Source organism: Phacochoerus africanus, chromosome 2 (assembly GCF_016906955.1).
Source record: "Phacochoerus africanus isolate WHEZ1 chromosome 2, ROS_Pafr_v1, whole genome shotgun sequence".
Lineage (NCBI taxonomy): Eukaryota > Metazoa > Chordata > Mammalia > Artiodactyla > Suidae > Phacochoerus > Phacochoerus africanus.
Window position 1 is genome coordinate 99,517,322 of NC_062545.1, and position 12,612 is coordinate 99,529,933.

The following is a 12,612-nucleotide window of genomic DNA, read 5'->3' on the forward strand; positions in this document are numbered from 1 at the left end:
CACAATGAAAAATTTAACAAACCAGGCAGTTCCTTGTTAAACTGGGTTAAGAGTTTGGCATTGTCACCGCTGTGGCTCAGGTTGCTGCTATAGCATGGGTTCTACCCTTGGCCCTGGAATTTCTGCATGCCGTGGGTACAGCAAAATAAATAAATAAATGAATAAATAGCCAAAATCTGGTTCTTTGAAAATATTAACTGATAAAGCCCCTGTAAGACTTACCAAGAATAAAAGACAGAAAAGTCAAATTATCAATATTATAAGTAACTCATGTGACATTACTACAGATCTTGCAGACATCAAGGGGATATTAGAAATATTAGAATATTAAAAATAACTTTATGGCAATAAAATCTACTCAGATGAAATCAACAGATATCTTGTAAGATATGAGTTGCTAAGCCAACACAAAAAATCGACAATTGAAATAACTCTCAATTTAAAAAACCCTTTCCTATAAGAGATGATTTCTCTGGTAGAAACTATCAAGTATTTAAGGAAGAATTAATACCAACCCTATGCAAAGCCTTTCAGAAAATAGTAGAAAACCCCTTCCAATATATTTTGAGTCTACTCTTCCTATGCTATTGAAACCACAGGAAAACATTACAAAAAAACTAAAGACCAAAACCTCTCACAAACATAGATGTGAAAATCCTTTAAACAACATTAGCAAATTAAATCCCTAAGTATTTTAAAAGTGTAATTTATCATAACCAAATAAGGTCAAAGTTGGTTTGTCATAAGAAAAATCATTTAATGGAATTCTTCTCAAAAAAGGAGTAGAACTGTATAATCCTCTCAATAGATACTGAAAAAGTATGGATGGAAATTCCACAGCTATTCATTACAAACACTCAAGACACCAAGAACAGAAAGAAACATCCTCAATCTGACAAAGAAAATCTATTAAAAATCCATAATTAACACCTTTCTTACTGGGGGAATTATTAAATGTATTTCCCTTATGATCAAAAACAATGCTTTTTAAAAATGTCCATTCTTGGGAGTTCCTACTGTGGGGCAGTGGGTTAAGAATCTGACTGAAGCATGGTCATTGCAGAGGCACAGGTTTAATCCCCGGCTCAGCACAGTGAGTCAGAGGATCTGTCTTAGATTTAATCTCTGGCCTGGGAACTTCCATATGCCAAGAGGGCAGCCATGAAAAAAAAGTCCATTCTTATTATTTCTACTGAACAGTTTACTGTAAGTCTTAGCCAGGACAGAAAAAGAGGAAAGCATAAAGATGAGAAAGCAAGACGTAAAACTATCTTTATTTAAGAGATGACAAGATCGTATATATACAAATTAAGAATCTACAGAATACTAGATACAAAAAGCGATTTTTAGCAAAGTTCAGGAAAAAAGATCAAATACAAAAATCATACTTTATTCTATATCTTAGAAACAATTAAAAACAAAATTGGAAAATATAACTTTTTAACAGTACTAAAAAGGTTAAAATAGTGAAAAACGTATCTAAGGATAGCTCTATATCTATGCTAAAAACTATAAAACGATAGAGATGGCATAGCCAATTAAGATGACTACCCTAAAGTTCTCAAAACTGCCCCTTCATTCTTCTTTTTTTTTTTTGTCTTTTTGCCTTTTCTAGGGCCGCACCCATGGCATATGGAGGGTCCCAGGCTAGGGGTCCAATCAGAGCTGTAGCTGCCGGCCTCCACCACAGCCACAGCAACACGGGATCCGAGCCATGTCTGCAATCTACACCACAGCTCACGGCAACGCCGGATCCTTAACCCACTGAGCAAGGCCAGGGATCAAACCTGCAACCTCATGGTTCTTAGTCGGATTCGTTAACCACTGAGCCACAATGGGAATTCCAAAACTGCCCCTTCATTCTTGACAAATAACTTTACTTTCCTATTTCATTGAGAAGATCTCAATCATGAAGACGAATTGCTTTCTGCTTCTGGATCCCAATCCCTCCATTTATTTACCTCCATTCTTCATACAATCAACTTTCTTCCTTTTTCTTAATGGTTATTTCATCCTTTCATATTTTCTTTAAATATACTCATATAGTATATACTATGTATTAGGAACATTTAACTGTTTTACAAAAACTAACTTAATCCTATGAATTCAATAAGCTAATTTTCCCTAATTTACAAATAAGGTGCCTAGGTCATCTGGCTCACACATGATAGAGGGAGAATTCAAACTAAGGTAGATTAGCTCAGAGTCCAACCATGCATTTATTTGGTTAGAGAAGCTGTCCTTACCTAAGTGGGATATGTGAACCTTGTCTAAGTGTACACCAAATGACTGGCTTGCAACAAGAAAAATAATTAAACTTAGATTTCTTGAGATGTCTAGCCTGATCACTAAGGTCCACAAACTTTAAAGAATGAAGGCTTCGAGTTCCCTGGTGGCTCAGCAGGTTAAGGCTTCAGCTTTATCACTGCTGGGGCTGAGGTTTGATCCCTGGCCTGGAACCTTCTATATGCTGCAGGCATGGGGAAAAAAATTAAAATGAAATAAAAAAGCAAAGCAAAGCAAAAAATAACAGTGCTAGTTCAAAGAGTTCTTTGTTCTGCTTTATTTGCCCTCTGGTAAACTTTTAAAAAAATATATTAACTCCTTCTACCCCAGCAGGCCTTGAACAATTAATTTAATTATGTCCTTCCCTCACAGAAGAGTATGGACTAAAGTTTAAAAGAGAGGTCAATTTTGTTCTAAATCGGGACCTTGCATCAGTCAGAAAATTCTTGCCATGAAACTGAGAAAACAATAGATAGCAGGTAGAAGACTGGTATGTAAACTGACTTTTAGCATCTCATGAATCAAATATTCACACTGTCAATGTCATTATAGTCAATAATTTTATCATTATAATTTTTCATTTTTGCTTTTTACTGTCACATGTGGCATATGGAAGTTTCCAGGCTAGGGGTCAAATCGGAGCTGCAGCTGCAGGCCTAGACCACAGTCACAGCAACGCCAAATCCTTAACCCAATGAGCAAGGCCAGGGATCAAATCAGCATCCTCATGGATATTAGTCAAGTTTATAACCCACTGAGCCACAAAGGGAACTCCCAACAGTCAATAATTTTATTTTATTTTGGTCTTTTTGTCTTTTCTAGGGCCGCACCTGTGGCATATGGAGGTTCCCAGGCTAGGGATCAAATCAGAGCTGTAGCTGCCAGCCTACACCAGAGCCATAGCAACACCAGATCTGATGCGCGTCTGCAACCTACACCAAAGCTCACGGCAATACCGAATCCTTAACCCACTGAGAGAGGCCAGGGATCGAACCACAACCTCATGGTTCGTAGTCAGATTCGTTAACCACTTAGCCACAACGGGAACTCCCTCGATAATTTTAAATGCGTCGTTTTGAAAAAGTAACATTCCCCCCAATGAAACAGAATTAGAAATATTAGGTTACATTCAAAGCTGGCCCCAAAACATTGCATTCATTTTAGCTGATTCAGCTTATTCTCCCCTTTTGGATTTTGACCTATTACCATAATCATACCATACCATTACCATAACAGTAATTACATTCATCTTATTCTCCTCATTTCAGATATATTATTGAACAGGCATTTGTGCACTTAGGAATCCTTTTGGCCTTCTGCATTAGGATGTACAACATGTTATTTCCAATGATGATTATCTTTTCTTGGTTATTTCTCTTTTTTTAAATTTTGTTTTCTTCTGTTTTTTCTTTTTAGGGCCACATGTGCGACATATGGAAGTTCCCAGGCTAGGGAGTCAAATCAGAGCTGCAGCTGCTCGCTTACACCACAGCCACAATAATGCCAGATCAAAGCTGCATCTGCGACCTACACCACAGCTTACACCAATGATGGATCCTTAACCCACTGAGTGAGGCCAGGGATCAAACCCTCATCCTCATGGATACTAGTTGGGTCCTTAACCCACTGAGGCACAAGAGGAACGCCCAACTTTCCTTGGTTATTTCTTATTCTTGGGTCTTCTTTCTTTCATTTTTTTTTTGCCACACCAATGGCTGTAAGTTCTTGGGCCAGATGTTAAACCCAAGCCATGGCAGTAACCTGAGCCACAGCAGTGACAATGCTGGATCCCTATCCCGCTGAACCAGCAGAGAACTCTGGATATCTCCTATTTTAAAAAAATGTGATTAGCTATAGCAGAAGCTTCTTTACCTAGGAGTTTAAATAATGGAAGAATTTAAACAACAAAATTATTCTAAAAGCCAGGAGTTCCTGTTGTGGCTCAGCAGATTAAGAACATGACATAGTCTCTGTGAGGATGTGGGTTCAATCCCTGGCCTAGCTCAGTGGGTTAGGGATCTGGTGTTGCTTCAAGCTGCAGTGTAAGTCACAGATGTGGCTCAGATCTGGTGTTACCATGGCTGTGGTGGGGGCCTTGGCTGCAGCTCCAATTCAGTCTCTAGTCAGGGAAATTCCATATGTCACAGGTACAGCCATTTAAAAGAAGAAGAAAAAAAAAAGGCCAACCATCTTAGTCCCCACCACTTAAAAAATAACTAATATTATCATAAGTGCAGAATGCTTTACTATAAAATGTAAAAAAGCTGATGCTATACTCTGACAGGTTGGGATATTAATGTGTCCAATCCCTAAGCTATAAGCAGGGTGGAATAGATCAAAACAGACAATTACACTGACATCGTAGCTATTTCACTGGTAACCTATTAGTTCTGATGAGTTATATAAATTTTACTACATAACTGTTTTAAAGCTTTGGTGTGTGTGATATTTACTACATGTCAAAATTTTCTCTTCGTTGTATTGGAAACTGGTAGCTAAATGTTAGAAATTAATTGAATTAGATCAGGCATAGTGTACAAGGTATATGGTGTAAACGAGCTACAATAATTCAGAACTCACTATTAAGTTAAAAGAGCACTGAAAAGCTGATCCCATCTCTTAGCTCTAAATTCCTCTGAAAATTTGTTATTGGGCTAAAACAGTCATCACAAAGACATTTATTCAGAGTAACTAAAACTTTAAACAGAAGCACAGAATACTTACAAAAGTATCCGAGTGTTCTTCATTTACTCTAATAAGAGAAAATTCTAACAATTCTTCTGCAGAGGAGCATATGTTAATCTTTCACTGAGAACAGGTCCTCCCTTTGATGGTCCGAATATGATTAAACCAAGATAAAAGATTTTTTTTGGATATGTGTCCAACTTCTTTAAATGTAAAGGTTATGAGTAACTCTAGTGAGTTTTAAACAAGGCAAAAATGTATTATCTAACTACGGAGAAATTTTGAAAACTATTTCTTACCTGTGTCCATACTTTGGTTTAACTGTTGATCACTTGTTTCTCCATCTTCACTGATATATCCAGGAGGTGGCGTTTCTACAAAAGTTTAGAACAAATCAAGTATAGCTGCCATATAATCTCAACATCTTTTCTCCCAGCTACCAAAGATGACCAACAAATCACTCCAAGTAACAAACATGAATGTTTTATAACATTACTATAAAAAGTAATACTTGGATGCATTCCCATCGTGGCGCAGTGGAAACGAATCCAACTAGGAACCATGAGGTTGCAGGTTTGATCCCTGGCCTCACTCAGTTGCTTGTGATGAGCTGCGGTGTAGGTCGCAGAGGTGGCCAGCAGCTGCAGCTCCAATTTGACCCCTAGCCTGGGAACCTAAAAAAAACAATGCCTCGGATGCAGCCCTAAAAAGAAAAAAAAGAAAAGAAAGAAAAAAAAAAGCAATATTGGATACTGAGGGCTTATGATTCAGGTTCTTCCCAACCCTTATAGGTGAAGAGAAGTCTTAAAACCTATTGGTGATACAATTGAGCTCTCTGGAGAATATTTTGTTAGCTATTATTTACATATCTGGCTCATTCTCCTATGTGTATTTTCTGGGGCAAGAGCCAAAAATATAACTTCAAAAATGCCTCGGTTCTGAATCAGTATGCTTCAAAGAAATTAGTACCCACATTTTTCTTTTTTAAATCAATAGCCATCATAGATGGGTACTTAGAGATGATTAAAGGACACACAAAACACCCAAACAAGATTTCAGATTACAAAGTAATACAGGCTTACATCTTACACTAGGTTCTTTAGGGCAAAATACAGTAATATAGCTTAGGACTGGTCTAACTTGAATTCTACCTAAAAAGTATATTGCTCCAGGGATTTCTAACCAGTAAATCCTGAGGGAAATTCAAATACAGGCTACTATACAAAACTGAGGTAAACTATTTCCTGAAAAAAACAAACAAACAAACAAACAAACAAAAAAACAGGATTCTACTCTTTTTTTTTTTTTTTTTTAGGGTCGCACCTCAGCATACGGAGTTCCCAGGCTAGGGGTTGAATCAGAGCTGTTGCTGTCAGCCTACGCCACAGGCACAGCAATGCCAGATCTGAGCCGTGTCTTTGACCTACACCACAGCTCACAGCACCCCTGGATCCTTAACCCACTGAGCGAGGCCAGGGATCAAACCTGCAACCTCATGGTTCCTAGTTGGATTCGTTTCTGCTGCGCCATGTCGGAAACTCTAAAAAAAAAAAATAGGATTCTAACATGTCATTATGATTTATGAACAAAATGTTTATATTTGGGAGGCATCTGAATATCTAAATAAGTTCCATGTAAAATAAAAATATTTATACTAGCAATTATAATTTCAAGAAGGAAAAAGTTTAACATTTAACACTGTTATAGTTTTAAGCAATGTTTTACATTAATGCTGACATGTACTAAGAAGAATTTTGTAATTATTAAAAGGAGGATAGAAAAGAGATGGATTAAAGGTCCCCTTCATTAACTCTTAACAATCTTTCTTCAGTAAGCTAACTATAAATTTTAAGTACCAAACCTTTCATTTAAGTGTCAGTGCCCCCCAAAATTTAATAATGAAATTCACAAAATAAAATAAATTCCTTCATATACTCAAACAATGAAGATACAAAAATAAGAATACAAACCATTATGTGCTATTTTAAAGGTTAAAGCAAATAAAATTAAAGAGAGATAAGCTTTGCCGGTTTAACCACCCATGACTTAAAGGTCTAAATAGGAAGAAATACTGAAATGATATTTTATCCTTTTTCATTTTTCTCTATTACTATTTATCTATAAAATAATAAATAATAAAGCTACTAGAGTTTTGGGGAAAAATGTTAAAATTTCTTATACAGTGGAATAAAAAGTAAATTCCAAGGTTTTGCTGTCTGCTGGAGCAGGATAAGCCCCGCTGTCCAGAAAAGCAGACAGGTGTAATTTTTCTATTCAAAATCCAGAGCATTTTTTTAAAAGCCCAGTCATAAAACTATTAGTATGCTAATACATGAATGTTTATGCACACAATTGGTATGTATCCCAAATTTTAGGAGACTCAAAGGGCCAAAATACCTGGGATATAATTACTCTGTGGCTCAATTCCCGCTGGGAAATTAGTGTTTTCTGGAATGGAGTGGGTATAATCATCCAGAGGTGGTAGTTCTGTTAAGATCTCAGTATGCCGTGGCACTAATACTGGAGGCAAAACTAAAAGAGTAAAAAGTTCCAAGTTAACGGCAGAGGAAACTTTTTTACAAGTTTTCACAAAAAAAAGAAGAAAGCCTGATTAATGCTTAAAGTTTAGGATCCACCTATGTGGTATTACTTGGTTATTGAGAAATTGACAAACCTGATTATGATTTTAACTTACCATGCAGTCCATAATCTAAATTTCCAAGTCCCAATTTATCTTGTACTTTTGGGGACCAAGTGATCCTGGTAATATTACATTACCATAGAAGTTCATAAATCCTCACTGGAAAGGTTGCAGAAAGATTTGCAAAATCAGATTTGGGTTTTGTTTTTTTTTTTTTTACTATAGCTGTATTCTTTTAGAAAGTTTCAAGTATACAGCTAAACAGACTGAAAGTCTTGCTATAAGTTTAACGAAACTGCTAAATACAAATGATATCACTGAAGTACATCAAAAAGAAAACAAAGAAAAATGACTGAACAGTTAATGCAGCAGACAGATGAGACCTATCATTCAGTTGTAAGCAGACTGTATCTGTGGAATCAGAATTTCCTAGATAGGCACTTTGATACGAAATAGTATGCTATTCCAAGAAACAAAGCTATCTTTCCCTCTAGGATATATTTTTCCATAATGTACCTAAAAAAACTTTTTTAAGTATATTTAATTACCACCAAAAAATATAGTGATTTTAAGACAAGTGGTTTAGAGTTTACACCAAGATTTTATCTGGTTCAATAGGTATAAGAGTACCTAATACACTTAAGTTCAAGCATTTCATTCTAAAAAGGGGGGAAAAAATTGAATTTTCCTACCTGGTGTCTCAACTCTCTGGTAGTGGTAAGGGTTTACACATACTTCATCCTTTTTAAGATTAAAAGCATATTCGCAGTTTTCAATTGCTTTGAGTTCATGATGACTGTGAAGATCAGGCCAGCGCCATAATCGACAATAGATTACGTGTGGCAGTCCTTTTCGATGAGATACCTGAAGACGACCATCAAGGGACCTGTTGGAAAGCAAAGGGAAAAAGAGAGGAGGGAACTTTTAAAAAAAATAAATACATTCAATTGGGATAAATTCATACGATAAGAGCATCAAGATAGAAATGACAGACATTTAGTTAGTTTTAGTGAGTACAGGAAGAAAAATGTACTATCTAATGGATCTGACAAAAAAGCAAGCAGCAGCACTAGCGGATGTTTCTGATAAATATGCTTCATAAATGACTCAAATGCCAATGAACGGGTAACCGCTTGAGGAAAAGTGACTTTTAAAAAGAGAATCATAGCTATGCTTGAAAAACTTTTTTGTCAACTTCAGTCTTTATTGAATCAAACTCTTTTTGAGAGAGGCTTTTAAGGGCATTCATTCTGTAGGTGACTGAATTATCAAAAAAGGGAACTAGTGTGAAGAATGATAAATACCAACAATGATGTAAAAGTAACTTACTTAAACTAATGTAACTCATACCCAATTGTGACTGTTTTGAGTACTGAGGTATTTCTCTAGCTCACACATAAATGCAGATGGTGATGAATATGATGAGATGAAATGGACAAATACAAATACGCTCAAAAAAGAGAATAAGGTGATTTAAAAAAAAAAGATAACATAAAAACAAGTTAGCCTAGTGTTAACTGTGATACAGAGAGTTCAGTAAGTAACTATGTACTTATTAGTATAAAGATGAGATTTAGATGATAGCAGGAAATTTAGCAAAAACTGGTTATGTATCTACTTAAAACTTAGGCCAACAGATTATAATCTAACCTCGCACTAAAATGAGAAATAGAGTTATCAAAGTTCCTGTTCTTCAGGGGATGCGATAATTTAAAGAAGATTCAAAACTAGAATTTCATTGATCAAAACATCAGCTGAAACATTTAATATCTTTTTCATACTGGCAAGCAGTTGTTTTAAATGCCATGCCTTATTTTACATTAAGGAAACATCCTAGGCAAAATTATACTAAGCAACCCACTATAGCTCTTCCAAAACACCCTCCCTCCCACAAGATCTCTAGGATTCGAGAGAGGGCAGAATATTCACCTGGTTTGTTCAGAGAAGCTGTAAAGGCCTGTTGTATCCCACTGATCTATCGTATTTGGTGTACTCAGTCCCCAAATTTCAGAGCAAGTGCTGTGCATAAATTGAAAAACAAAAAATTGATGTGAACATGGAAGCATGGTTATTCAAATTACCATGATGTAAAACATGGAAAATGTACAGAATACTTCCTTCACCCAGAAAATATACATTGCTTCACTTTTCCACAGGCATTTAGTGCTGGTTTCTATATTTTCTATATGAAGGAAGCCAATAAAATGGAACATGTGACTCCAGATAAGTTATGATTATGTTTTTAAAATGTGAACACCAATGCTCTCTAGCTTTATGAAATCATACCTACACTCCAATTTCCTCTACTCGCAACAAAAGATCATACGCCATTAGCCTTTATTAACAGTGCTTCATTTTATAATCCAGATTTTTAAAAAAAAAAACTTATCGAAAAACAGAGGTCAACTGGTATTCTTAAAATAGGTAAAATTTCAGTTAAAAGACATATATCCACGGTTAAGATCTTCAGGGTACTTGCTTGAGATACATATATATTCCGTTTTACTGAAAATTATTATCGCTCTCTTATTACTACAGAGAACAAGGAAACGGATTTTGAAGTATACTACCTTAAAAGTTATGTGAAAGATATGTGAAAGCATAAAATTCTTAAAAGATAGTATCACTACGACAAAGTTGCTGTATCTAGTTTTTTTCCTTAATACACCTGGAAGACAGACCAGAAAGACCAAATTTTCTCTTCCACATTTCCTTCCAAAACATGGGCTGTCCAGAGATAAATCTGCCTAGTTACCCTGCCACCCTTTCATTTCAAAGTAACTCCTCCTCTGTGGGAAAAGAGGAGCTTAAAAAACAATTGGAATGGAACTTCTGACTGGTCACAAGTTGTACTTTTGAAATTACAGAGAAAAGATGATTTCTAAAACTCAATTCCACTTCTTACACATTACAAAGATCAGCAAAATGTAAAGGAAGAGGAAGAAACGTTTCAAAAGAATCAGTCGGTTAAACTCAGAAGTCAAACAACTGGTTAAATTCCAGATGTATACTCTGCTAAAGAGCTACCTCAATCAGCATTTCAAAGGGCGATGTGAAAAGTGCCCTCTTCCTGAGGCTGGGAAACCTGGGCTGCAGGCTACAGCGCTGGAAGGGTGGGGGTGGAGGCTCTCCTGCACAGTCACTGGGCTGCACAAACACCTCATGCCTTGGGGGTGACAGTAAGTATAAGACTGGATGGTTTTTAAAAACGCATTTTCAGACACGTCAGAGCAGTTTTTTGAGATATTTAACAGATTCTCTTGGTCTTCAGGCTTCAGAATTTCTCAGGCTATAAAAGTCAGAAAAAGCCAAACTGGAAGATAATTCAGACCTTCTCCTTTCCCCCAAAAAGGTTTACTGACTAAAAAACCATGCCATAAACGGTTCTTTTATTTAAGATATTGATCAACTATCTACTGGAAACATATAGCACCATGTAGTTTAAAACACAATAAAATCAATTAAATACTAGAGTCTCATGAATCTGAATTTAAACCTCAGAAGGAACAGCATACATCTTAACTTAAGGAAAATGATGGACGAAGGCATAGAAAAGGAGGCTATTCTGTTTTTATGAGACTAAAATGAACATTTCACTCCAGTAACTCTGGGACTGACAGGAGAACCAGAATGTAAGAGTGCAAGACGAGTTTAAGTTGTGCTTTATTAAAGCCTTAAAACAAATCCGAGAACAAATAGTGGTTGTTTAAAACATGCAATCAAGAGGCAGAGAGACTGAGATCCCAACTCTAATTCAGCCACTTTCCAGTTGCCATCAGAGTATATTTAAGCCTCAGTTCTACTGATCATCATAATTTCTCACACAAATTGGAAGATTTATTTAAAAACATCAAATTTGCTTCTAGCTAGTCAAGTTTTTCCTTGTTTATAAGAAAAAAAGTTAAAGAATCAATTTATAACAAAATATACAAATCATCCAGAATGTCATTCTATAAGTGTCAAAACTACACAAAGAAACATTTTAAATTATTACAAAAGAACACAAAAGTAAAATGAGCAAAGAGAAAAACATGTATCTTCCTAGACAGGAAGATATCATAGGGATATCAGTTCTACCAAATTTATATACTTCATGTACTCTCAATAAAAAGTAAAAAAAAAATTAAGACCCAGACAAATTACCTGAAATATAATACACCAAAATAAACAAGAGTGACCAGGAAAACACTGATAAGGGAGAGACTGGCCCCACCAGATCCTGAAACAAATTTTAAAATTCTCAGCAATGGGAAGAGTATGCAATTAACCAAAGAATACAGAAACAAAACAGTTCTGCCTGTAGAGCAGTCTCAATCAGGCAAACCTTCCTTTTAATAAAAATGACAGCCTCTGAACAAAATATAATAAAATAAACTATGTGAAAATATAATGAAATCAACTGTTTGGTCACAGTGCAGAGAGATCAAAAAGAGATAAAAACAGGAGGGAAGTCACCCTTTGTAAGGGGAGAACTGCACTGGGTGAGGGCTGCATTTATGTGGCTCTGTAGCCAAAGGACCCCACAGTGTAAGCCTGCGGCAACCAGACCTTAAGCAGCCAAACAGCAGCTGTAATGACCTGTAGAATCAGAGAGGGGATTAAAAGGCTGAAAAAAGAAGAGGGAAATTTCACAAGGGGGAAAAATAATCAAAACAGGAGTGTGATTAGTGTGACTGGACCCCCTAAACTATGTGGAGACTGCGGCAGTCTGCTAAAACTCAGCACTTGAAAGTCTGAGAGAACTAAGCTGAGATTTCAGCTGCTGCTTTCTTTAAAGGCAGTTTGGACTTTGAGGTCACTCAAAACTATCTGTTAGAACAAACATCAACACTCTTCAGAGAAGGAACAGAATTTAGTCTCTATAATATTTTGTCCTAAATATTCAGTATTAAAAAAAAAATCACAAAATGCTAAACATGTGGAGAAATAAGAAAATGTTACCCCGTAGTCAAAATTAAAAACAGCCAGTAGAAATAGACCCACCAGGTAAACTAACAGAT

At 36.1% G+C, this 12,612-nt stretch overlaps 1 protein-coding gene across 5 annotated transcripts in view; it reads right to left on the reverse strand.

Moving 5' to 3' along the window:
* SMAD2 (SMAD family member 2) overlaps window positions 1-12,612 on the reverse strand; it is an 87,479-nt gene that overhangs the window by 18,622 nt on the left and 56,245 nt on the right. For 3 of the 5 annotated variants that reach the window (XM_047764279.1, XM_047764287.1, XM_047764272.1), the window contains exons 3-6: window positions 9,542-9,631; window positions 8,305-8,498; window positions 7,369-7,503; window positions 5,271-5,345 (exon numbers count right to left, since the gene is read on the reverse strand). In XM_047764279.1, the coding sequence (XP_047620235.1) occupies window positions 5,271-5,345; window positions 7,369-7,503; window positions 8,305-8,498; window positions 9,542-9,631 (494 nt within the window). Of the gene's footprint in view, window positions 1-5,270; window positions 5,346-7,368; window positions 7,504-7,666; window positions 7,772-8,304; window positions 8,499-9,541; window positions 9,632-12,612 lie in introns of those variants that run through there. The other 2 variants (XM_047764302.1, XM_047764293.1) reach the window with 2 other exon arrangements.